The sequence below is a fragment of the Acanthochromis polyacanthus genome, chromosome 5 (genome assembly GCF_021347895.1).
Source record: "Acanthochromis polyacanthus isolate Apoly-LR-REF ecotype Palm Island chromosome 5, KAUST_Apoly_ChrSc, whole genome shotgun sequence".
Taxonomy (NCBI): Eukaryota; Metazoa; Chordata; class Actinopteri; family Pomacentridae; genus Acanthochromis; species Acanthochromis polyacanthus.
Window position 1 is genome coordinate 11,657,057 of NC_067117.1, and position 27,446 is coordinate 11,684,502.

Consider the following 27,446-nt stretch of genomic DNA (forward strand, 5'->3'; position numbering starts at 1 on the left):
ACTAACGTCACTGGTGCATTCAGACGCAGTTGGACAACGAAGTTGCGTTCTGGAGAGTCGGAAGTCGGAGTATCAGTAATGTAAATTTCCAATGAACGTTTTGGGGTGGCACAAGGAGTGGCTGATCAGATCACAGATGGGACCACTGCCCCCCCATGCCATCAGGGAAGATCTGCCACTAGTGCACTGACCACTGGCTGACAACACTTTGCTTCTGTCCTCTGTAATTTTGCTCGACATTAATTGGCATGCTCCTGTCTAAACTCTGAATTCCACCCACATGCCCCCAGCTTTTGTAATGTACACTACAATTCTATTTCCAGAGAAAATTGGTCCCCTTGTGTTAGCTGAAGGAATTATGCAACAAGCAGCACCCGCTCGTCATTTTAATTGCCAACTGTATGTAGAAAAAGTTCTTCTTCTTTTTTCTTTCTTTCCTCAAGCCCCTAACTGCAAAGTAGCTAGTTAATCCAGAAATGAAACACTTGAAAATGGTGAGATGTGTTGTTGTGCGTGTGGGTGAGAGGACGGTGGCAGTGGCAGGGAATTGCAATTAAGCAGAATTTTACAGAACTTTATGTTGCTTAGTGGATATTTCCAGGTTTGACTGTGCAGCAGGGCAAATTGGACACAAAAATCCAACTGGTGTAGCAGATCTTGCTTTCCCCTGCTGCTGATGTAATACTGTTTTTGGGTGAGGAAAAGTGCTACCATTTCTAACCCAAGTTACCAGGGAGACTTTAAGACTTGCCAATGCTATACATGTATTAAGAGAAGGCTGGATCAGTGCAGAATGTCAATGACACTTTCCTATATAATATTAGTGTGAGATCACAGTATATGAGGACAATCTGTTCTGCTCAGGTAGGCCCTCATTGAACTAACAGATAGGACTGAACTGCAGAGGTTAAATTATATGAAATAGTTTGAATTGTGTGTGTGTGAGTGGTGGGGATGTGAAATGGGGGGTGGAGGGGGAGGCTGCCTTTTCCCAGTGAAAAACAAACTGTGCATCGTGTCTCTTGAGTTTGTGAAGTGCTGTGCCACTCAACTTGAGTGTGATTCAGTTTTAATGAGATGGAGGTGAATGAGGAAGCTGGCCAGCCTTCACAGAGTGGTTAAAAAATAAAGAAAGACAGAAAAAAAGTTGATGCTCATTTCTCTCTTCTCATCTTTCTAAATTTAGTTGGAGAGAAAGGTAGCGTTCTTGTAGGCTCAAAATCTGTTTGGAAAGATTTTATTTTTGGGGGGGTGGGGGGGGTTTATCATTAAAAGTTAGATTGACACCATACAAGCTCAGCTCCACAGGGATTGCAGTGGATGAGTCACAGAACCTGTGAGAAGTTGGAAACAAGATTTTTGATTAACGCATCTTCATCGGTGTTTTTCTTCTCCTTTAGCCCTGCATACTAAACAGCACGTATTGTTTTATTTTGGAGATTAGGTTTCATTATTTTTTGGAGTCGCTCCTGCTTGCAACTCACTCAGCTGCCGTGCAAACACACGCTGCATGAAGTCTGCTCAGGTTTGTGAGAGGCGAGCAGCTCATTCTGGCAGTGGAGGAGAAACAGGGAGGCTGATCCGATCGTGCTCCAGCAGGATTTTGTTTTCTCACCAGCTCTTGTTTTGAAGTTGATTCCGACCTCACATATGAAATGTAACGCGGATATCAGTAATAAAAAAATATAGACAAATAATCGCTTTTATACATACATATTTAGATGCACTTGCCTCTGAGTCCGGCTCGCAGTGACAAAGAAAGAGAAATCCCCCCTCGATCCTTCTGCGCTCGTGGACATATGAAGACTTGGGCGGTCAGCTGCGGGCTTGAACTCACGGCGGCTGCCAGGAACAAGTTGGAGGGCAGCAAGAGTAGTTTGCGAGACTTGCCAATGTGAGCGGACACTTCAGAACCAAGGACAGATCCAAACTGCTGCCTGGCAAACATGCCCAAAGTGAGCAACATCTGGACTCTGCTCGTCACGTGAAGCTCGGCTGTGGGAAGGAAACCTGCGAACACGTCCGGGGAGGATTTATCTTTAGAGCTACAAACCAGGTAAGACGTGACCCAGCTTTTTTTCCCTTTAACTTTCATCCGTGCGTGTTAGAAATGGGGGGTTACCTTTAGGTTTCTAATGGGGGAGAAAAGCGTTCGAGGCTATCCCGCAGCTTCAAACTTAACTGCGTCCAAATCCGATTTCACTTATTGGCAAGACATTTTACACACAACTCTCCTCTATTCTATGCACAAAAAAGTCACCTTAAAGCACACTGAAGCATCAGGCGGACTTATTTTATCATTAGATCACCGCGCGTCTCAGTGTGATCGCACAAACAAAGATGATAGTGTCACTATCACAAATACAGAATTGCATAATTCACGTCAATCGGACAGGCTCTTCTTAAACCAATCAGAGCTTTTTGCTTTCAGACAACGCTTCAAACAATGTTCCTAATTGACTCCTGCTGGGAAACTTGGCTGTTCCATTTGCTATATTTACGGAAGGATTTAATCAATGCAATATTGCACGTCTTGTCAGATAAGGTGTGATGCCATGCCTGTAGGATGCAGATTGGTTATTTTAGACATCACCACTATGTCTTGATGGATGTTATCATCATAATATCAGCTGATTCCACCATCCTGGCCAGCAGTCAATAGACTAAGACAACAAGTTGTAGGCAGCTTTATTTTTGTATCCTCTATTCCCCCCCCCCCCCCCCCCCCTCTCAGTTTAAGTATGTGATCTAATTATCTCTGGATAAACAGCCAGGTAGGATATTAGCACATGCAAATCACCATAGTTTCGGAGAGCTTAACAGCCAGCTTCCCTGCTATTCTGATAAAAATCATGCATCTGATCTATGTTCAAATTCACCATCGGCTGGCTGCTGGCCACCTCAGAGGCATCCTAATTCCTTCAGCTGACAAGTCCAGGTGGGGGGATAAACTGTGTCCCCACTGGAGATTATATAATGATGGAACTGGTTGGATGACTTAGGGAGCCTGCAGTTTTTTTTATTCTTTTGTTTTTTATTAGTCATGTTAAAGGGTTCTTGCTTTGAATTGAGTGATTTGTCTTGCGTCTTTGCACTAAATAGTGCAGGTTTGCAGCAAAATGTGAAAATCTGGTGTCGTGTAGTACAGCAAAAATGAAAGCAAAATTTGTGACTTAACATATGCAGAAAGGGATGTCTTTAATCTGTGTTTTTATTTTTGTAGTAGATCATTATCCTGATTTTGTCATGTATTAATATCCTATCAGTTCCAGTCCCAAACATTGGGAAGCAATATTTTAAATGTCATAAGACAAGAGCCGTATTTAGGCTGCCATTACTCAACAGGCTTAATGATTCATGTGCAGTGGATTAGGCACTAAATTAAATGTCATGTCATGTCCTTTAAAGTATTCAATAAAAGTGCACACAGACTCTGACCAGTCTCAAAATTTGAGTTGATGCACTGATAATACAGTAATTAATAATAATTACTGCATAGAAATAAATAGAATTATTTTGCCTTACACGATCAGAATCCACAACAACAAACGGGTGGTGTATCCTGGTCTTACACACAAATCCAAGCTATTTCTCAGTTCATTTCCTAGACATAAATAACACTGTATTTCTCCACAGACACATGTACATAATGTGATTATACACGCCAATCATCATCATCATCGCTGAAAGCCACTCTGCACTGAGTCATATATCGTACACTAGCTATATTTGGATGAGGAATAAGGACAATAAGGAATGGCGTTCTCAAAACATCTTTATGCTAATGTTGGAGAAATCCTCTCTGTGCTGGGCAGGAGCAGTAATGCATTAGCTGATGGTTCAAAGCTGAGTAAAGCACACTGCCTTTTCTTTTTGAACTTGCCTTTCAGAGGGAATATTGTGTGCAGACAGCTGGGGAGCGAGTGACTCTCTAGGCTGCTGAGTGTGAGTGTGACAGCCGTTTCAAGATAGTTTTAATGATGCGATCGAGGCCTGATAAAAGCTACTTTAGTACTAAGCAGAAACTGAGATTTAATGCTCACGCGAGCTGATAACACTGTATATTGAGTGTTTCAAATGACTGGAGAGGAATATGGTTCATGTCCACTTCAGCTTCTTCAGCATTTATGTGCAGCAGTTCTTGGAGGTTTAAGAGGCTCTGCTGGACCTCCAAACTCACTTTGGCCTAGTTTGCATAGGTCTGCCTAATTGGCTGTTCCTTATTGCACCATTAATTCACACTGTGACCTAGTCTTTGCAACCAGAAAGCCCCCATCTGCTCCAACAGGCAGCATAGAAGAGCAATTAGACTCTTAATGCTGAACTCTTCAAGTTTTTTTTTTTCTCACCTTGCTTCTAATAATAGGGCGAATGTGGCACAGCAGTACCAAACACCTGAATCTACTGTTTCAGGATGCACACCAGACCTGAGACAGATTTTACATTACAACTCTCATACATTACCGCATGTAATCCCCTTTGATGGATGGAAGGTAGTTGATCCATCAGTGCACCATAAGGTTTACCACCCACAACCTGATGTAATATTTATCTGGGGAGAAATTCAGCATCCATTACACGTTTCCCTACGCGTTTCCTCTGTTGTTTGCCGCGTGCGCTGCTCTTAGGATGTCACAGGATATTCTTCAGTGTCCCTGCAAAAGCATGCATATGCACATACACCACACGAACTTATCCGTTTGAAGCTTCAGAAGCTTTTTTAACCAGCCCCTGCATACCCCACTGTGACGTTTTTCTGCCTCTGTGAGCACAAGAAGCAGGACTCATTCAGACTGAACCAAATGACTGTTAACAGAGCTACTAATAAAAGAGCTAATAATGCATTTGTGGTTGTACAAGTCACACATTTTTAGTATTATTATAATGTCAGTGTGCGACAGCAGGGGAAAAGTCAGTAATAAGCCTCCCATTGCTTCTTAAAGGAGAGGGGAGCGGCAGCACATCAAATAGTCCAAACTACAGCCAAGCTCTGTGTTTGCCAGCGTGACTCCTCCAAAATCTCACCTTGGATTAAAAAATGCAAAACAGCCTCACAGACAGTTTCTGCTGATATTCGATGGCGTCGTTGCATCGCTCTGACTTACAAATCACGGGACCGATTTATGCTATAGTAAAGATAATAATCCTGAAAAGGTCGGAAGTGTATAGCCCCTGTGTAAATGTACTAAAAGCCCTGTGTTTGTGCTAAAGTTGTTTGTGTGTTTGATGCATATGACAAATGGCTGCAATTGAAAAAACAAATATCACAGGATTGGTTCCTCCTCCTTAGGAGCTCTGATTGATTGAACCTCAGCATCTCCCTAATCCGACATTATTACAACTCCTGGAGAGATCCACACCTGTAACCTCAACATGATAGGAATCTATATTAGCATACATGTCTCACTGCCCACTTCTCTGCAGTCCAACCCTCTTTTTTTTACCCACCATGTTTCCATGGCAACCCCAGCCATTGAGAAGTACCTCCGTCTATGTGATATCTCAGTTGTAAGCTGGGAAATTATGCTTTGCTTGAGAAGCGTCGTAAATATCTGTAAATGTTTGATGTGGTCACTCCGAGGTGGCAACTCTGAGTTTGTCTTGTAAAAATGCAATGATTGCATTTCACACTGAGAGGCCGACTGACAAGACAAAAGCCAACATCTGTTTGACTTCAGAAAGTAACTCCTAAGATTCATGGCTCAATTTCAGCCTCTTTACAAAACAGTCTCGGGTTTAAGCTGTCCAATAAAACCATTATTTGTCTGTAGCATTCCTGTAGATTGCAGTAAGGTGAGAAAAAGCAATGCAGTTCTGGTACAAATCGATAAAAAAAGATAAGAACCACTTGCAAGAGAAAGTTTATATATAAACTGGTGACCTTTATACAGTTCTATGCTTGGTTTGACTGTTTCATATCTTTGAATAAACCTGCAGGTGAAAAGCTGAACAGGGTTAAAAAGTAAACTAATGAAAATCACTGACAAATATCGAAAATACCAACTATCAGTGAGCATAAGTGACACGCATTTTAAACCACACGGCCACGTTGTTTCTCAGCTCATTTTCTCCCTGTAGATTGATAGAGGAATTCACAGTTTCTCTCCACAATTCTCTCTCAATTGCTTAAATTGCTTTTTTCTTTTGTTCACTCAGGAATCATCAAACATGCTGTACTCACTCAGAGAAGACCTGAAAGCAATCTGCCTCCAGACTCTGTGAACCTCTGCTCCTCTCCACTTCACCCAGCTAAACCCTGCTACCTGATCCTGCCATGCTGAGTGCAGTGCTCTGCCCCAAGTTGCAGGCCAATTCTGCCCGTTATTGGCCTCTTCACATGTTGCTGCTGGAGCTGCTGATACCAGGAGTCCTGCCTAGCATCTCCAGATTACCCCCCGCAGCCAAACGTGAGATCATCATGGATGGAGACTTGGTGATTGGGGGCCTGTTCCCGGTGCACGAAAAAGGTGATGGGATGGAGGACTGTGGTAAGATCAATGAGCAAAGGGGGATCCAGAGACTTGAAGCCATGCTGCTGGCACTTGATGAGATTAACTCCAGCGATCGCATCCTTCCCGGACTCCAACTGGGAGCCCACATCCTGGACACCTGCTCGAAGGACACCTACGCTCTGGAGCAGTCCCTAGACTTTGTCAGGGCTTCTCTGACCAAGGTGCACGATCCAGGTTTCATCTGCCCAGACGGCTCCAGACCGATCCAAAACGAGGTTCCGCTGGCCATCTCTGGGGTCATTGGAGGATCCTACAGCGATGTGTCAATTCAGGTGTGTGCACCAATTCAATTAGCTCACATTTTCAGAGTTCCAGTTGCATATGTGTGTGTTTGCAGGAAACAGCAACACATGCAGCACTAAAATACTGACAGAATGAAAAACATCTATGGATTACAATAATCATACATATGATACTAGACAGACAGACAGACAGTGGGCATGAAAAAAAATTAAAAATAGGAATAGTAGATGGTGGTGTTTTTTCACTCACCTGCAATTAAATTTGACTTTTTTTTTTTTAACAGTATCCCTCTTCTCTTACATAAGCCAAGTGTTTTAGTTGTCTGGACTGAACCATAGCTTAACCATAACCTTGCTTGGTTGTATTTTACTTGTCATAAACATAGCTGTTTACTTCCCTTAACCATAACATACTTGTAATGAGCCGGTTTTGCAAAAAAAATAGCAATAAAGATAATCCAATTCTCATGTACTTCAAGGTCCTATTGTTTCTGTAACCTTTAGAAATTGTATTATTGCAGCTGTGTTTCTGTAATCGAGTAATTTCTGCAAACACTTTAGTGTCCTTGTAAATATTTTGCCACTGAAAACTTTTCTTTCTCCCAGAAAACCCGCACTTACCTCATTAAATCATTGCAGTTATTCATGTATTCTCTCATAAATGGAATAACTGACTGGATAAACTTGCAGACTTAAATCTGCATACAGACTCACTCACTTCTATCCACAAATTCAGATAATTACTAGAAAATTTCTTGCATCTGCCCTTTCTGTGAGCCATCAGTAGATTCTGCTGTGGCTGGAGCGAGAATCCACCAGGGATGATTCTGTTTGAAGCATCAGCATTCAGAGAAACATCCATCACTTTGTCAGCGACTTCATTTCCGCCTTGCAAAGAAAATTGACCTTTCACATGTGTATGAAAGGTTGCCAGAGGCAATGCATCTGAGCATAATTAATTAATTCTGATTGCCCTCACGCGCCATAATTACAATGATGCACCGGGTGTTAGCGAGACAAAGTGTGTAGGAATAATGTGGTTACACTTTTCATTAACTCCAGATCACAACACATTTACTATATGCAAATACACGCACACGTACACACACAGATTAACGTCTTTTCCTCTTTGTGGCAAAGCCTTGGATAAATTATACACATGTAAAGATCATTTTCATTAGCATTAGCAGTGTGGCTACACCTAATGCTTGGTTTAATCACATAGAGCTCATTTGGCCTCACGTAATTTCCTCTAAAGAATGGTGCCGTGTTTGTCAAACTTGCACCTGTTACCTGTTTAGCACTTAATTTTTCCAGCTAAAAGACATTTATTATCAACAAAACAAATTGTTCATCTGAAGTCATAAATGACTACAGCATTTAGGTATTTGGGTGTCTTCTCTTTCTCGTACCACCCAAGTATGTCTTAGTATGAAGTGGTCTTGGAAGAACAATAGTGACATGTTTGCAACCGGAAGTTTCTCAGTTGCACACAATGCATTCAGTTTCCTGCTCTCCACTTCCTTTTGTCCTAAAATTGCCATTGTGGTTGGCCAGAAATACCACTGACCCTGCCCCTTAACATATTTTCTCCAGTTGAGACCATAGACCAGTGGTCGGCAACTGGCGGCCCGCGGGCCAAAAGTGGCCCGTCAGGAATAATATTTGGCCTGCCAGGTGATTTTGAAAATTTGATTTGGCACGGAGCCAAGCCAGTCCATCACCGCAACACGAAACTCTCGTGGTCGGCTGCTGCCGGCATTTCCACGTTCGCGCTACTGGTCGGACACGGTTGTACCAGCCAGATTTCACTGAGCAACAGTGTGTGCAAAACGTGTGTGTCTCGGGAGTCATTTTTAATACATCTGTGACAACGGCGATCAGCTGTAGAAGCTCCACTGCTCGCGGTATAAACTGGGTATAACCCCCCCCCCCAGTTTTCATGGTCAAAATGAGAGATCAGGTGGCCGATCTTAAAATAAATCAATACTGAATTTTAAATTAATTGTTAAAGTTGGCGGAGCCAGGGGGCGTGGCTATACTTGATAGACAGCAACAGAAGCCTCTGCGGTAAAATGTGGGTGGGATAAGAGAGTCCTCAGCCAATCCTGCCCCTAGTTGCTCTCCGGTCCAGTCTGTTTGATGACGCTTTTTATGTCACTGGCTCCAAAAAATCCAAAACGGCGACCAGGAAGTAGCAAAATCCGGGCTTCATTTTCTCAGCGTTGAAACCAACGGGTGACGTCACGGTTAGTTTACGTCTGGTTGAGACATCACACTGTGGGGTACCTAAAATTGGTTCGTCCAAGTGGTGCAGTTTAATGATGTTAAAAAGCTGGCGAAACAGCCAGGATTACCAGTTCAGTTAAATGGGAAAATACACCCCATAAAGACAGAATGCTGGTAGTTGATATTTATCATATTTAAAACGCAAAACAACAGTCGAGCTTTTTTTATTTCAATAAAATCCGATTAAAAAAACGAAATTTTGAAAGAAATTTTACTGGCTGCAGCCATAAAACAAAACATCTCAGACATTAAAAATCACCTTCTTTAAAAGCTACAGTCCTTGTCAGAATGGCGTTGAAATACTAATCCAACAGTTTACACTTCACAATCAGTTGTTTTCACTCTCACCATTGCTTCACCTTCTCAGCTTCTTATTGCAAATATTTTATTGGTTCATCCCTTTGACTCAGATGCATTTCTTGTACATGTTATATATCTTACATTCACTATTCTATCAAATCATGTTGGTAATTCATATTTTCACATCCAGGTGTGTCATGTTTTTCTATTGCATATAAACCTACAGCTTTAAGAACTTTAGCTTAACTTACAGATGGAAACTGGAGGAAACTCGAACAACTTACTCCTATACCAGCCTTTCTTATGCTCCTGAACTAGCACATTTTCTCTCATTTGTTTAATCTGAACAATAAAAGAATACCAGAAGTTGTGGTCTTACAGAGTTTGTGTGCTGCCTGGTTCAGATATTAAGCTTCTGGCTGCAGCTTCATACATCACAAACTGATATAAGTGTGATATTAATCTTTTTCATTTGACTAAAAAAACAAGACAGTAAATAAGCACATTTCCCACTATGCCGAGCCAATGTTTTAGATAAATAACCTTGAATCCTCACTGGTATGAAACATCTGTGGAGTTATAAAAGTCTTTACATCTAAGGTATTGAACCTGTACTTAATTTCTATTTTTTCATATCCCCACATAGTAAGTAATATGGGAAACCCTGTTCCTTGAATAAGTTTAGTGCTGCTGCCAGAATGCAATTCAGCCTTAGATAAGTTCCCGCTTGGAGTCTGCAAAGATGAATGCGATTCATCTCATGTTAAAGATGAAAGGAGTGTCAGACTGGACCGGACTGAGGATTTCCACCACCATGTTATAAACGTCTAAAGCCTCCATTACACTCAGGATTTTCTCTTTTAGAAAGGAGTGAATGATACAGATCGTGCTTGCCTGTAATGCTGATGATGCTTTGACAAAAGAGCAGCATGTTTTTTTGTCTGCGTGTCTCACTGTGAATGAGTCTTCAGCAACCACACAGTCACAAAGGCTCAAAAAGAAACTCTCCGCTTTGGAGTGTTTTTGTATGAATTTGAACACATACCTCTACTGTCTCTATGCTCAACAGCCTCTTTTGTCGGTGCCTTCACTTCCTGGGCGGCATAATGAATCAAACCGTGAGAGTGGCTAGGAGCCCACGGTGGGATTTTTTTTGAGGGGTTACTGGTTAACACAGTCACTATTTATCCCAAAGGAGCACTTTTTGTGGAGATGAAGGACGTTACAAAATGAGTGCCAGGGACTGTCCTGGGGAACTTTGAGAAGAGCTGCTTTTCCCATCTGTGGGGTGCATCTCCATTGGCTGGCCGGCTGGCAGGGACGAGTCCACCTGCATGTGGAGAAGCGGCTGGTGCTGCCTGGGACGGGGTCAAGGACGAGATGTGGTAAAGATGGTGGGAGATGAGCCAGCTCCTCCTCTGCCTCAAACGATCCTCTCATAATTAGCCCAGCAATATTCGGGAAGCTTTCATCAGTGTCTTACTCATCCTGGTGTATTTTGCTGTCCTTGTAATGTTGTCTCACTGTTTAAGTTCTTGGAAAATAGCTTTTATTGCCATCTGGGATTTTAGCTGTATAGAATCAACCATGAGTGATGACTCAGTGCTCACAGCCTACACAGTTTACAGCTATGAATTGATCCTAGCATTATAAAGAAATAATTTTAAGAACAATGAAAGCATTTTCAACTATTCCCACTCATTTCCTGGACAAATAGCATTAGGATGAAATGCGTTCTTCAAATCCACAAGGCATTGCACTTTCGTAGCCACATACATAAAAAGCAGAGATTTGGTCAGAGGCATAAAGTCACAACTTTGTCTGCAGCATGAACTTTATGCAAATAGCTTGAAGCGCAAATCCACACAGGCGCCATTGCAAGTGTCCTTAAATAATTTAACACACATGCACACAAAGAAGAAAAAAATGTATTTATGTAGCAATAACCACTAAACAACACTTAAAAATCAGCAGCATCCTTTCAATTAAACATGTAATATTGCAATGCAAACCATAGTCAAAATGTAGGACCCTAAAAAATTTAATCTCTTAGATTTAAACACCAAAAACATCTACTAAATCCTTTAAGACCATTAGACAAACTGTTGTGCCCCTGTTGAAGCTGCAGGGACGGACCTTAATAATTTGAGGTTATAAAATCTCTCCTACCGTATATTGATGGATAATATTTTTTGGTTTGCTGTGCTTTATTAACTGTGTTGCTGCGTTGTGCGGAGGAAGTGGAGACAGCTCTGTCTTTATTGTGTTTCTGTCTTCACAGAGTGAGTAGGGTGGGAAAAAAACCCTGCTTTGGTGTTAACTTCAAAAGGGTCTTGTTTATCATGTGATATTATATAGCTGAAACCCCCTCCAACTCTCCCCCCTACTCCTCTTCTCTTCCTGAACCTGCTATTTTCGAATTGGAAGTTTTAACACATTCGGAGAGCACATCTCAGCTCTCTAATTAGCACATCTGAATGTCATTCAAAGTGAAGGAAAACATTGTAATGACTGGAAGGTTGGTTAGAGTCAGGACCCACATAGTCAATAATAACTGCTATCAGTTTCTAGATGCACTTCTCTTCATCTCATTTGTCTCAGAGCTGTTTTTTTTTTTCCCACATAGTATAACAGATATAAATAATCAGTCTTTATGCAGAACCTGTGGCTGTTATTTAAAACTGAGTGTTGAGATGTGACAGGAGCACCACATTTCAATCTCAATAACAGTTAAAAATTACCAGACTTATCAACTTTATTTCATAAGTGCTGGAGGCGAGAAGTGATATCTCAAAGCTTAGCGCCAAGAAGGCGATAAAGAGCAGATGTATCCCTGTATTCAAGAGCAGCTCGAAAGGTTGCACTTGTGGTGAGTATTGTTTTGCTGGTGGGAGGAAATAATGCTGTAGATGTAAGTTTAATATGAAGAATTGTCTGTTCCTGAAATAGCGCATGCGAGCAAATGAAGACACATTCTTTTCTTTCTCATTTCTTCCTAGCTGTAGCAGCGCTAATATCAGATTTAGATCACAGACATCAGTGACACATAGACATGAATCCATGCACATCTGCATACATGTGCATCCACAGGCCTTTAATGTATTTGTGTTGCAATATTTGTGCAACATTGTCATCCTACTAACATCAGCATATGAAGAAATAGCTCAACATTTTGCAAAATCTTCACTTTCTTTCAAGTCACAGTTGGATTATCAAGTTGCATTGACCTCCTGAGTCCCATAACACGTTCACATCATGTAGGACGGAAAGTAATGATGGGAAAGATTCACATGTTTATGACTTGAGAGCGGTCGGACATCTCAAGATGACAGCTGCCAGTCTTTTTGAGCCACTGCATCTCACTCTCATCTCATTAGTGAAAATACCAGCCGTCTTAATCAATAAACACAAGCAAAGCAAAACAGAGAGACACTAGCATGAGCTCTTCAAAGAATAATCACACTACCTAGCAGCAAGTTGTTTTGCTGAAAACCTCATTAATGGCTACTATGCTGGACTGTAATTTGAAAAAATGTAATAACATAGATGGTATAATAATGTTAGCTACTTTGCTTGTTCAGTATAGATTTATATCTAATAAATCTACATTTAACAGCAGGTTTAAGCTTTCTGTTTAAACATGTTTACAGTCTTTATGCCCAGCTTGGAAAATGGCCTCCTGCCTCGAGGCATAGATTTAATGAACAGGCAAAGCAGCATTATCGATTTTCTCATGTAAGTGTTTCAAAGAAAATAAATAATGTTCCCCTAAATGTTGAACTATTAGCAAATATCTGGAAATTGGAGATAAGAAAAATGAATGTTCAAGTTAATTTGTTTACTAGAGTGAACGTGGTTTGAGCAGCATTAGTCACTCCCTCTCATAACTTCTTGATGATCAAACTAGTGTGAGCACTTCATAGAGTTTTCAGGACAAATCATTTATGGGCAAATCTCCCAGTCTTGCCAAAAAGCTACACCTACAGCAGCCTGTTTAAAACTTACTGAGGCCGCAAATAACAAAACTGCCTCTAATCAGAGAGGAATCCTCATCAGCTGCAGGACAGGAGATCTATAATTCAATTCAAATTATATCCAGTGCCAGTCCACAACATCAGTCATCTCTGGGCAGTTTACACAATAAACTGGAGACCTTACTTTACTATATTGTGGAGAGAAAAGCATCAAGGCTAAATGATTCACTTTTAGCAGGCTCTTTGGTGACAGTGAAAGAAAATACTCCCTTTTACAAGGAAGAAACCTTCAACAGAGATGGACAAGCCATGCATACGAGAACGATAAGCAGAAGGGAAGTCAGGAGCTGCAGATCAGAAACTGTAGCTCTGGAGCCAGAAGTACCTGCAGAGAGTACAAAACACAAACTACGGGAGAGAGAAGACACAAAGTTAATGACATGCAGTGGAGGCATATAAATGTTTGGAAAGTAAAAGAGAGAAGAGAAGAGTGGAGGAGAGGTGCTCGGTGCATCGTCAGAGGTCATCAAGCAGTTTGGTCTATAGCAGCATAACTAAAGGATGGTTCAGGGTCACTTGACTCAGCCCGAAATATGAGCTTTATCAGGAGAGAAAGATTTAAGTCTAATTTTAAAAATTGAAAAGGAATTGGAGACTCCAGGACAACCTTTCTAGCTACATTTGCCAGCTGTTTTATAAGATACACCTGTGAAATCGAATACAATCCAATACAGCAGCTTCGCCATAAATTCTGCTTTTATGAAGCTTCAGCATTTTCAGTCTTGTTGTCAAAAAAGGTGACGGTCATAGTTGGAGGTGGAGATCAACTGGACTGCATTGCATATATGTGACTATGTGGGTGGTAAGTAAAGTAAGTAAAATGTATGGCAGAGCTGTTGTATTAGATTTCTTTAAAATAGCACGTGTAGATATATATATATATATATATATATATATATATATATATATATATATAAAAGATAATCAAGATAATCTTCGAGCTGAAAAATCAGTCGGCAGAAACAAATGCAAACGAGCAAGTGTAGCAGAAGTGCTCAGTAGTGTGAAGTTCGTTCCAATTTCCAAATTGAAGGAATAAGTCTTGGAAGGAGAGAGACACAGCAGCCATCGTCAGGAATACCAAGTTCATACTGGGGGTTTGGGTTTGACTCACATAGAGAAAAAACTACATCCAAGTGGATGAGCGCAAGGAAAGGAATCTTTAGTTTAAGACGTAAGCGTTTGATGTTGCACTATCAATTAAATCACACCGTCGGTGTGCTGTTTCCATGGACTCTCCCCAGTAGAGCAGCACCATTTAGCCTTGATGCTGCTTCCTCTCAGCAAATGTTTGTATCAAAGTTTAGACACCAGCATACATTAAAACTGTGCAAACCTATCATTGCTTTTGACTTCCTTTTTCACCTATATTATAGCAAACACACATTAATTCAATTCAAGTGACTGAAATTAAAAATGCCATCAGAACATCCTGACTGATTCCAATCTGCATATGAACTGATGCCACTTCCTATAGAATATGGTTTTAACTGGGGATTTATTATTTCCCTTTTTGCTTTGATATCTTGAAAGTACCACAGTGAGAAGAAATAATTATGTTAATTATACTCTTTGCCTAAGAAATAAACTACTGTGTATTTGAATACATATTGATTCAGCAACTAGAAAATTAAAATGATGAATTGACATTTTACCTCACGACTCTGTGATTCACGCTACATATTCATATTTAAGACTGTGCAGTGATACAGTTCGACTGCATTCCATGTGTTGGTGGACCCTGGGTGAGCTGTACACCCAGAGTTGCCTCTGCATGTCATCCACTGTATCCACTCCAGGGCTCAGCTTGACAGGGACCTCGGGGACACACAGATGAACTTTCCATGTTGAACAACATCATGACAGACACATGAGTAAGACACTACCCATGTTTCAGATGTCTCATATCTTTCTTTACTGCCTCTGTGTCTTCAGAAACACCAGTCTGGAATCCCATAATGCATCTCCTCATAATGAATCCCACACAGCATATCCAGCTTATCGGCAGTAAAGCCGGCTGCAGTAGAGATTTTTGATTTATTATATTTGAATCCAAAAAATATGATGTAAGGGTCTTTAAATGTTATCTGTGTGCAGTCTTATTTCTTCTATCAATTACGTTACTGTGATATTGACTGAACTGATACTGATGTAGATGCACTGTAGAGACAGCACAACCATACTCTGAGATTCCTCATCTGTTCCCTCAGCGAACACTGCTGTTTTCCTTCTTTATTGTTTAACTACTTATATTTTATCATATACCTATATAATTTGGTATAGTACTACAACACACTGCTGACTGTTAACATGCTACGTTTTGTTTTTGTGTATTGTTTTCTTCACCTGTGTAATGCATCTCTTGAAAGTTTGTGACACATGGCTAACATAGACAGGAATAAAAGTCATAATAAAAATGAGAGAGAAATCTCAAGGAACCCATGCATGGAAACCTTATGTCTGTTTTCTTCCTGGCAAATGTTATAGGATTTATATATTTTTTCAAGTAACTCTAAATTTGAAGGAAAATATAAATATGCATTCCTTTCCTTTATTTTTTAGAAATAAAGTGATACAACATGAATTAAGCAGTATGTTGTAAATAGTTCATGCGTTTACATGTTGCTGAAAACAATCTACCGAAGTTGAATAGTTGGTACAAAAGATACTAGATAGTATTCTTAATAAAAACAAGAATTGCACAAGTAATCCAGGGCAGCAAAGAAGGCAAACAAGTCACTGAATTAAATAAGAATCAACAAAATTCCTTCTCTATACACGTAAAGACCTTCAGTATTTCTATAGCAACATTAGTCTCTGTGTAAAATGTTAGTCAGCGGCCGCAACGTATTTGACGAAGTATGTTCTTTATTGTTGCCTGCAGTATTGCAAAGAGACTCTGACTGGCAAGTTTGTGTTGACAGGAGCATTGAAGGGCTGGAAACATAAATACATAACTTCTACTTCAAAAGGAAACATTACAGAAAACAATTTCTGTTTCACTAATGAACCTCCTAAATAACATAATGAGAACAAGACCTACTGTAACTTACTCTCATAATCACAAAGATATATTAAGGATAACCTGAAATGCTAATGAGGTTATTAATCTAATTATGCAGTAATTTGCAAATATTCCAACTCCTTAATTCCATTATATTTGGCCTTATATTACAAATGAGCACTGCTCATATGATTTCTACATCTTTAAAGGGTGTTTTTTTTTTTTTTTTTTTACAGAAGATTACTTTATGTAGTTAATATGAAAATGCAAGCAAGAAGTTGCCTTAAAATCTAATCAGATTACCTTATACTGGGAAACTGTGTGTAAATATGCCTCCATCATGTATTCTTTTTGAGTTACTGCGGTCAGAGCAATGTCTCATTTGGGGACTACTTTTGGGATTTAAACCAGTGGACCGTGAAGAGCATCTAATTGGAGCCTCTTTTTTTAATTCATTAATTTTTTTTGGAACTGCAGTTGCGATCCAAACAAGTCAAAGTGCTTTGGGTCATCACTAGGGATAAAGTCAGGGTAAAGTCTAGAGTTACAGATTATGGATAAAGTTATATGTAAATCTCAAATAAATCAGAGCCACTAAATGTGCAGACAAAATTCCCTGCAGACTGTGGTGGTGGGCTGGTTAGGAAACTGAAACCAAGTCTAGAATTTTTGGATTCTTGTGCACTGAGAGTAAATTTACAGTAGATCTTCCTGAGCCAGTACTGTGGCCGTTCTTATCTGACTGAAAGGGAAACACCGCATGAGGACGAACAGACGGTTACTGTCACATACTCCAGTGCCGTCCTGAGAGCTGCGCTGTCAAGCTTCTCCAAGAATCCATTGATGAAGGCCAACTGTCTGGCTGAAAAGCCCTGCAAGAGGAAACTACCTTATTACCATGCAAGTGTGACTGACTGACTGACTCAGTGTAGCTGCTGGTATGTCAGACTGCTGCATAAATACTGTATATAACCCAGGCAACAGAAATTCAATCAGTGACTTTCATCAGGCTTCCCCATGCATTAACAATAGAAATCACATCTCTCCATGGGTAATTTCATGAGACCTCTGCCCCATATATTCTACTGGAAACAGTGCGGAGGACTACTGCCGGGTGCAGCTCACTTGTCTAAATACATCATATTTACTCCATCATCCCCTCAAGAGCTTGCAGTGTGCCCATCTTCTCTGCTGCTTCTTGTCTTTGGGGTGTTTTTCAGTAAAGCAGTTTAAGCACAGGGATGTTCGCAGATCAGTGTTAATGTCAGTAATTTCTGAGGCAAAACAGAATGTGTTTGCATTGCATTTACAATGTCAAGTAGTCTCCCCTGTTTGAGTCCAGTGCTGTATATTAAAATGTTTCACTTTCTATCTAAAGACCGGGCTGAACAATGAAAAGGTGACTGTGTCTGGAAGAGAGAACTGTGCAATTCGGGAAGAAAACTCCTGAAAGAGGAAAAAAGTAAACAAGTCTACTGTGCTGGTGGTTTAACTAAATATTAATGATGTCGCTAACATACTGATGCTATGCAAGTTTATTAATTTGCTGTGTTAACTATCATAGTTTAATGTGTTAGTGGACTAAATGCTTTTTTATTTTAATATTTCATTGTTTGAAAATATTATTATTATCCTTATTATTGTTGTTATTGTGAACTTATATATACTGTTTTGATAGTTTTTTGTTGATGATTTGTTAGTATTTGTTGATTTGTTGGTGTCTGCATGCTTGTTAACACAAGAAATTTTGGACATGAACTGGACTCTGCAGCACTCACGCGATGACTGCCATTAATTTGGTGATAAAGTAATACTGGGCAAGAAAAATATTTGGCCTGATGTTGGTACTAAATGAAAAGTCACCACCAAAGGAACCATGAAATGTCATGTCATTGCATCCAACATTTTTCTTTTAACTCAACTGACCAACCTGCAGCCCAACCAGTCATCATCATAGCTTGGAAACATTGATGAGTAAAATATTCAGGAAACAAATCATATGCAGAATATTGATTCCGGTGTACATACAGTAAACACAAATTGAAATCTCTGTTTTAGTCCTTGTGGGCAGGAATGGGTGAGCTGGAAGAGAGAATGATGCTTTTAATGGGACTTAGTGTGAGTGGAGAAGGCTCCAATTACATCCATGGGGATACCATTGTTTGGAAAGCCTCCAGGCATACAATGATGCCCGAGGGAGAAGGCAGTCATTTTGAAGCCCATGGGTATTCACTAATCACCACTGTGCTTCATGAGGAATCCTGCAAAAATGACAAGTTTTTACTGCCTCTCTGTCACAGCTCCATAACGCTGCGTGAGGAAATAACTGCCATGATTTTTGTGTTGTGACTACAACACAATCATTTCAGTGGGCTTGTGTTCAACACAGATGCCACGCTGAGTTTTCAGTCAAAGATTAGCATCCACCCCTGGTGAACTCAGCACCACCAGCAATCATCTCTGTGAGGAAATCAATATATTTGTCCAGGATAGGCGGCCGTCATATCTTCTGGCAAAATTTTTCATGAGTCTTAAATGACTTGACAGGATGGCTTTAGCTGGAGAAAACAGCAAAACACGCTGATAAAATTCTTATCTTGGTGCCATTGTTGCCGTCATTATCGGGCGCTATCACTGAAGGGATTTGTGGCACTCGCTGCTGGTGATGTGGATCCCTGACAGAGTAAACAATTTGAGATAGAGCAGCATTGAATTGTTGCTGTTTCCACTGCCAGTCTCTGCCGTAGAGCTGAAAAACACAATCAGACAGTTGGTCTACACTTGAATGCCTCCACTTCACCTAACAGATGGATATGCTCAAATTAAAAAGTAAAAAGAACTTTTATTTTTAAAAAAAGCTTTAAATGAGACATTTCAGCGTTTTGATGAAAAGGTAAAATTTAAAGTATCGCAAAAACAAAATGGCCTTACTGCACTCAGATTGGATTAGTATCAAAGGTGCTATTATAATACAGAAATGTTGTAACACTATCATGGACAACAATCTGCAATTATTTTATTCTAGAGCTATTAAATCAACTATAACGGATATTTTCATCATTTAAAAAAATGATAAAATGACTATGTAGAGTTGCCCATAGTAATGAACCCAACCAGGAGGCCCAGGTGTGATTGACATTGGAAAACATTTTTAAAAATGTAATTGAAGCATTTATAGTTCATCTTAGTAGTTTGTTGAGCACAGCAGTGTGCAGACTTTATACAAATCTGGCAGCAGGAATCCTCATGTCATCACTAACAACAATTAACTAACTACTATGATTGGCATTGCTAAACTAACCAATGTTATACCTCTTTCTCCAGGTGGCCAACCTTCTGCGACTCTTCCAGATCCCTCAGATCAGCTATGCCTCCACTAGTGCAAAGCTCAGTGATAAGACCCGTTACGACTACTTCGCCCGTACCGTGCCCCCTGACTTCTATCAAGCCAAAGCCATGGCTGAGATCCTGCGTTACTTCAACTGGACCTACGTGTCGACAGTGGCATCAGAGGGGGATTATGGTGAGACCGGCATTGATGCCTTCCAGCAGGAGGCCCGCACTCGCCAAATCTGCATCGCCACCTCAGCCAAAGTCAGCCGCTCCATGAACCGCCAGGGCTATGAGAACGTGATCCGCTCCCTGCAGCAGAAGTCCAATGCCAAGGTGGTCATCCTGTTCACTCGCAGTGAGGACGCCCGAGAGCTGCTGGTGGCTGCTGCTCGAATGAACGTCACCTTCACCTGGGTGGCAAGTGACGGATGGGGAGCGCAGGAGAGTGTGGTGCGGGGCAGCGAGACTGCAGCAGATGGAGCGTTCACCATTGAACTGGCCTCGTACCCGGTCAGAGAGTTTGAAGACTACTTCACCAAACTGAATCCGTACACCAACACGAGGAACCCGTGGTTCAAGGAGTTCTGGGAGCACCGGTTTGGCTGTAGCCTCCAAGAACACGGCTGCAGTGAACGCAGCTTAAGAGATGGAACTTTCGAGCAGGAGTCTAAGATCATGTTTGTGGTGAATGCGGTCTATGCCATGGCCTATGCTCTGCACAACATGAGGCAGGCAGTGTGCTCCAACACATCCAAGGTCTGCGATGCCATGAAACCAGGCAATGGCAAAAGGTTCTACAAGGAGTTCATCCTGAAAACCAAGTTTGAAGGTAAGTACAGCAAAGACATCAAATACAGGCATGAACTGTTCCAGCAAGATAGAAGGAAATGCCTGTTCTGTGAGATAGTTTTTAAAAAAAGCTGAAAATAGGATTCATTTCACTGTGAATGCTTCAATGTAAAGCAAATGGGGGTTGCAAATAAGCATGACACAGGATTTAGACTTCAAATAAATTCCTCTGTGGAGCCAAAAAAGGCTTTGTAATTATTCAATTAGCAAAAATAATCTGTGAATTATTATGGAGGAATTAGTGGGAGGGAAGCCTATCTAGAACATATTATTCTGAGGATACCAGATATTCCCTTGATGAGTAAGTGCTCACATTCAGATGAACCGAAATAGTAGGAAGCCAGTGTGTTTTTACATGATACGATGTTCAGTTTATGTAGCAGAAATGTATTTATTTCAGTGCTTTTATACTACACACATACATACGTATGTGTGTAGTATAAAAGCACTGAAATAAATACAGTTCTGCTACTTGCACTGTTTAGTTTATAGTTGTATGTACACAGAATTTGTCCTTTAGATTATAATGACTTTTCTTTCTTCAGCATAACAAACTTGTTGCAAAATTTGCCTCAAATAAAAGTAATATTAGGAGATAATTAACTAGCTTTTATCCTTGTCTTGGTAATGTATATGTGTAAATATGAGTTCTGAAAATCCTTTAGAGCACCTTTAAGTCAACGTTGCTGTATTTTTGCTTCCTACCAGCTCCATTTAAACCTGCAGACACGGAGAACATGGTGCGCTTTGACTCTGTCGGGGATGGCATCAGCCGCTACAACATCTTTCATTACCACAAAGAAGAGGGGAAATTCGTCTACAGGAAGGTTGGCTACTGGGACCAAAACCTGACCCTGAACACCACCATGATACCCTGGCGTGGCCTTATACCACCCACCTCCCAGTGCAGCGACCCCTGCAAGAAGAATGAGGTGAAGAGCATGCAGCCGGGAGACGTATGCTGCTGGATCTGTATTCCCTGTCAGCCCTACCAGTACCTGCAGGATGAGTTCACCTGTGCTGACTGCAGCTTCGGTCAGTGGCCTCTGGCTAACTTGACAGGCTGCTATGATCTGCCTGAAGAGTACATACGATGGGAAGACGCCTGGGCTATCGGGCCAGTTACCATCTCCTGCCTTGGCATACTGTGCACCCTGTCCGTCATAGGCCTGTTCCTGAAGAACAATGAAACACCTGTGGTTAAAGCCAGTGGCCGTGAGCTCTCCTACATCCTGTTGCTGGGAGTGCTGATGTGCTACAGCATGACCTTCATCTACATCACCAAACCCTCCACTGCTGTTTGCACCCTACGCAGACTCGGCCTTGGCACCTCATTTGCAGTGTGTTACTCCGCCCTGCTCACCAAGACCAACCGCATCGCTCGTATCTTCAGCGGGGTGAAGGATGGAGCTCAGCGGCCCCGCTTCATCAGCCCAGCCTCCCAAGTAGCAATCTGTGGCGCTCTGATCTCCTGCCAGCTGCTGGTGGCTGTTATCTGGCTGCTGGTGGAGGTGCCGGGGGTTCGGAAGGAGGTGAGCCCAGAGAGGAGAGACGTAGTCACCCTAAAGTGTAACAGCAAGGACTCCAGCATGCTCATGTCACTCACCTACAACTGCATCCTCATCATCCTCTGCACCGTCTATGCGTTCAAGACAAGAAAGTGCCCCGAAAACTTCAATGAGGCCAAGTTCATCGGGTTCACCATGTACACCACCTGCATCATCTGGCTCGCCTTCCAGCCCATCTTCTATGTCACTGCCAGTGACTACAGGGTAACTATCCATGAATTTCTTTTTTTTTAAAGTCAATTGAGCATTTCTGACTTACGTTTCTAAAACCTCCTCGGGTCCACTAATGTGGAATAATGTAAATAAAGTCTATAAATGACTGCCCTTTGTGTGTTTACCGTTCCTAAAGAAGATGCCACTTTCACATTCCATTTGATCACCATCACCCAGACTCATGAAAGAGCAAACTTTCTTTTCATGTGGGCTGAAGGATCTTTCAAGACAAGAACAAAGACTCTAGAGACAGATCAGGCCTGAATATACTGATAGAAATAATTAATGACAGTCAAACTGATTCATTGAATCATGACGTTGCTAAATGCTTAATGACACTTCAGGTGCAAGGAGGGGAAATTTGAAGATTTATAACAGTTTCTGTTTTTAAACACAAAACTGAATCAGATCTGGGCCAATACAATGAACTTGCTCTCACATAATGTAGGCAGGGATACTGAATGTTTGCTCATTTTCTGACACCGTGTCATAGTTATGTATATACTGTATCAGCTGCAGAGTTGTCACACAGAGAATAAAGATTTGCAGCCTTTACGCTTTACATAAATGGCTAAAAGCTAAATTTAGCTTGCATCACACAAATGACAAGGAATAAATGAGCTGAATATGCATCCTGAACTCGTTAACAGTGCAATGTTACAGCAGGCCACGAGTTAGAATATGCATTTTATTTATAGCCGCAAGCAGGAATTAATCTATTTCTCTGCACAATGTGAAGCAAGAGAAGTACGACAAAGCATACAACTGACAGACCCTGTAAGTTCTGAGTGCTGGTGCCTTAGGCAGACCCAAGGCTACTGCCACAGCATTTTGGTCAAGGTGTGTGCAACAAAGCCTTTGTTGTGCAAACAGATGGGGGGAGGTCGGGGATCACACAAGCTCTGTATCATCGTGGGGCACCTCAGGCTTTTCATGTCTGTAGTGATCAGCCTTTCTGGCACCCAAATCATGAACCAAACACCTCCTTTCCTGATCCTCAGTAGGATTTAACAGACCAGCTGAAGGTTTTGGAAAATAAGGCTTCATATTGGTGAGACAGCACACGGGGTAACTGAAAGAATGGGAAGCTTGCCACTGCAGCCGGGACCTTGATGCTTTGGTTCTGTGTGACAACAATAATAATGGCTGTGGGTTGAGTAGCCACATTTCAAATTAGGGCTGGATAGCACAAAGATATTCTAATGAGAGAGTTGCCTTGATGCCCAGTGAATCATGATGAACTGAAGCCTCTCACAGATAAATACTAATATTCCCTTAAAGTACAGAGGATTGAATATAATTTTTCCTCTTTTTTTAAAATTCAAAATGATCACAACTGATGTAGTGAGTTTCTATAGTATATGTTCTATACATTGGCTAATTAAATATGAATATTTTTATTGTTAAATTGATTTTTTAAAACTATATTTTGCAATTAAATTAAAATCTAGACTTATAAAATGTAAGGGAAAGTGAAAATAATATTCAGTTAGATTCAACTTCAGTGCAATCATCTGTTAAAAAAGACTATAAAGACAACTATTTAATAATAACATAGTAAAACATTCAAAAAGTAATCCATCACTGAATCAAGTAAAAAGCCTCATTCTCTTTGATGCCAGTTGAAAAGAAGCAGCACAGTAGGGTTCACAAAGCACGGCAGCATCTACTATCTGGCTTTCTAATTATACGTGTGAACCGCTAAAAGGAAATAACCGTTAGAAAGACATCTTTATGGCCCGGAGAGATCAGGAGCTGCAGACAGAACACAAATAATATCACGAGCAAACCTGCTCCAGATTTATTTGTTTCGGTTATTTTTGAAGGTAAAGTGTGAGCTGTTGTTGCGTGGTATGTTTGGGAGGGATTTCACTTCATGCTGTGGTTCTGCAAATAGAAGTTCCTAGACTGCAGGGGTAACCAGTGGGGTGGGACGAGATGGAGCTCAGGAAGATGACCCCAGCAGTCAGCTCACATTAGCAGCTGAAATATGACTAACAAGGCCCTGACATTCCAGGACAGCCAGCTGTGCTTTCCCCCATATTCTTCTTCTTGTCCTCATATTCATGCACATACAAATGCACAATTAGAATTGCTAAGATTGAAAACCTCACACTCATATCCATAATTGAAAATGGAAATTTGGATAATAATGCAAGAATGATAACTATATGAAACATGAAAAGGCATAAGATTGTTTTTAATAAGATTGCAGGATTAATCAGCAATATTTATTTTTAAATTTTTGCATTTTTAAGCCCAATTAAATAAGCCATTGTTTGCTAACTTTCCCAAATTACCCTGCAAAGGTGATCATGTTAGTGTCACATTTGCAGGTTGTTTTGTCAGTAATTTGACATGGCCATTTCTGAGTGGCTCCTTGAAAAAAACTGAACAGAAGAGTTACATGATTTGAGGATAACCACAGAAGAGTTAAATGGTAGAGTCGCGGATTGGATAATAGATTTGGAAGAACCATGATCGGGCTGGTTTGATCAAAGGCGGCTGAGTGTGTGTGCATGTGAGGAGTGGTGAGGCCAGGTGGCCTTTGAACAAACTTCATTAGTCCTTTTGAAGACAAAAGCAGAAAATCTAAGTGTAAGACTGATTTATTCATCATCACACACTGTCTGTGTTCCCAGGTGCAGACCACCACCATGTGTATCTCCGTCAGTCTGAGTGGTTCAGTGGTACTCGGCTGCCTCTTCGCCCCCAAGATTCACATCATCCTGTTCCAGCCCCAGAAAAATGTGGCGACGCTCAGAGTCACAGCCAACCGCTTCAGTGCCACAGTTTCTACTTCTGCCTCCGCTCCCAGCTCCAGCTACTCGAAAGGTACAAACATCCATAAACTGTGTCCGGAACTAAAAGATGATAGTGTTGTTTAAATCTGCACACAGACACTTCATAGATAATTTTACACAGTCAACACTTGCAAAAGATAGCCGGCCTGACTGACACTTGCATTGCGTTTCACTGTAAAAAACAATCAGCATGACAGACTAAAGTTCTGCCATTTGTTGCATTTATTTCAGTTTCTACGTTGCTATACTTACTTGATAAAACACAGGCATTTGCAGAGAAACTTAATAGTTAAAATTCAACAATATTAAAAGTTTCTCTCTCCTTGTTTCTGTGGTTTTGCATCAGCATGGGTGAGCAATTAAATCCAGCCATAATGTCTATTTTCGTGTTGGACAAGAGTCTTATTTGAAGCTAATTAGAAAATGGACTATATACTTAAATATACAAGACACATTAAGTTTACATGGTGCCGCAGTGAGTGTAGTATTTACCTGGAAAGCACAACCAGCTTTCAGCCTTCACTACAGCTGCTGCATTTAACAGCTTACATTAGCTCATTTACCTGTTATCTCCTCTCCCAGCCTTGAGTGATTTTTGCTTTCTAAAAGGAATAATTGATGTAAGGACAGAGACGCATTCACAGTTTCAGCTTGAGTGAAGGCTGCAATACAATAATGGAAAAATACTCAAATTTGAGGCCTCCTGCCAAAAAGAAATGTATAGACTTTTTTTATTATTATTGGTCATGCAAAGTTAATTTGTGACTGTGTGTTTTGTATATAAAATCTTGATCACCAAAGTAGCTGTGACATCTTAGCATAAGTCACAGATTTAATCTAGTTATCTCCAAATTGTGCTTTGATGCAAACTTTCCATTTCTATAGTTTTCTTTATCTCTGGTTTACAGTGTTCTTTTTCCTATCAGCGGAAAAATCTTGCCTGTTCAACATCACTGCTTTTATTCCCTCAGGATCAGCCTCCAACTACGTGCCAGCAGTTTGTAACGGCCGCGAGGTGGTGGATTCGACAACGTCATCTTTGTGAGAAAAAGGTTCCTCTCAAGCACAAGAGACCGTCCTGTCATCAGTCATGCTTCCATCAAACAGGGCTGAGTAGGACGGAGCCCCTTCATGCCATGTAATATGTTGCAGAGAGATAACTCTGTCAGGGTAGACTGACTGGCAGTGGCGAGGGTAACTAACTGTGAAAGCTAAAAGATGTTCCCACAGCAAGCAGTATGTATCAGCTGTAAAGCCTTTTTGTATAGATTTAATATGCTGTGATCTCCTCGGTTTACAGATAGATGTGATTAAATGCACCGTGCCTTGTCCTAAAGAGTCTTGTTGTCAAATGGATGGTTGTGAAGCAATAGTGTTATACAAAAACAAAAGGCCGTTCTTATCTTGTCCTTACAGTGCTGTGAATATATCCAAATGTTTTAGACATCGACAAAAAAATGAAAAGAAAAAAAAAAGCTTTGACATGAATTTAGTCCTTCTGTTAAACAAAATGTGTGACTAACCATAGTGAATGTGGTGAAAACTAGGCAACTAGGCAATATACAGGACGTGTTACTGTAGACTGGTATAACAGTGTGTGCTTTCTTGTAATTTATGTAAATAAAATGTTTTTTAATATTAAAACATTAAATTCTGCTTTGTTTGGGTTTACACGTGCAATTCTTCACTGTGAAACCGAGTGGCAGTTCACAGGGAACACAAGGAACCTTTGGACAGTTGTTTTAATCACAAATTTGAAAACTTATTTTGCGTGAAATACCAAACTATTCTACATTTTAAAAAGGGACGGTATGTGACAGGCAGTTTAGAACAGACATTAAATATTTGTCAAAATTTGGTACAGAGTTTTCTTATAACTATTGTGACTATTTGGGTATGTGCAGTACTCGTAAAGAGTATTTATTTAAGCTAGACATTTTCCTATTTTAAACTGAAAGGAGTTTCTGGTTTTAAATGTACATTACATATACTATAAAACTAAATCTCTGTCAATATTTTCAACTGCATAAGGAAAAAATGCATGTATTCTGTCCTAATATGTATGTAATGTGCACACTATTACATAATGAGTAAGGGCATCGGTAATAAAACACATGGTTGGTAAACAGTAACTCCTCTGGAAAGCCCTAAAGGGACACCTGCAGGACAACGGTAGAAGTGCAAATACTAATCAGGCTTATTATTGTGGCACTATTATACAATAATTGCTGCATCTTACATAATGCTGTCATCACTATACAACCTTTGTTTCCCAAAGTTACGACAAATCAATCTTGG

At 40.6% G+C, this 27,446-nt stretch overlaps 1 protein-coding gene across 1 annotated transcript; it reads left to right on the forward strand.

Annotated features, from left to right (window-relative positions):
• Positions 1–1,268: 1,268 nt before the first annotated feature.
• Positions 1,269–26,804, forward strand: grm2b (glutamate receptor, metabotropic 2b). The gene is made up of 6 exons (XM_022189291.2): positions 1,269–2,056; positions 6,157–6,784; positions 19,706–20,543; positions 21,272–22,335; positions 24,987–25,179; positions 26,120–26,804. The coding sequence occupies exons 2-6, from the start codon at positions 6,275–6,277 to the stop codon at positions 26,191–26,193; spliced, it is 2,679 nt and encodes an 892-aa protein (XP_022044983.1). The 5' UTR covers positions 1,269–2,056; positions 6,157–6,274; the 3' UTR covers positions 26,194–26,804.
• Positions 26,805–27,446: the final 642 nt, after the last annotated feature.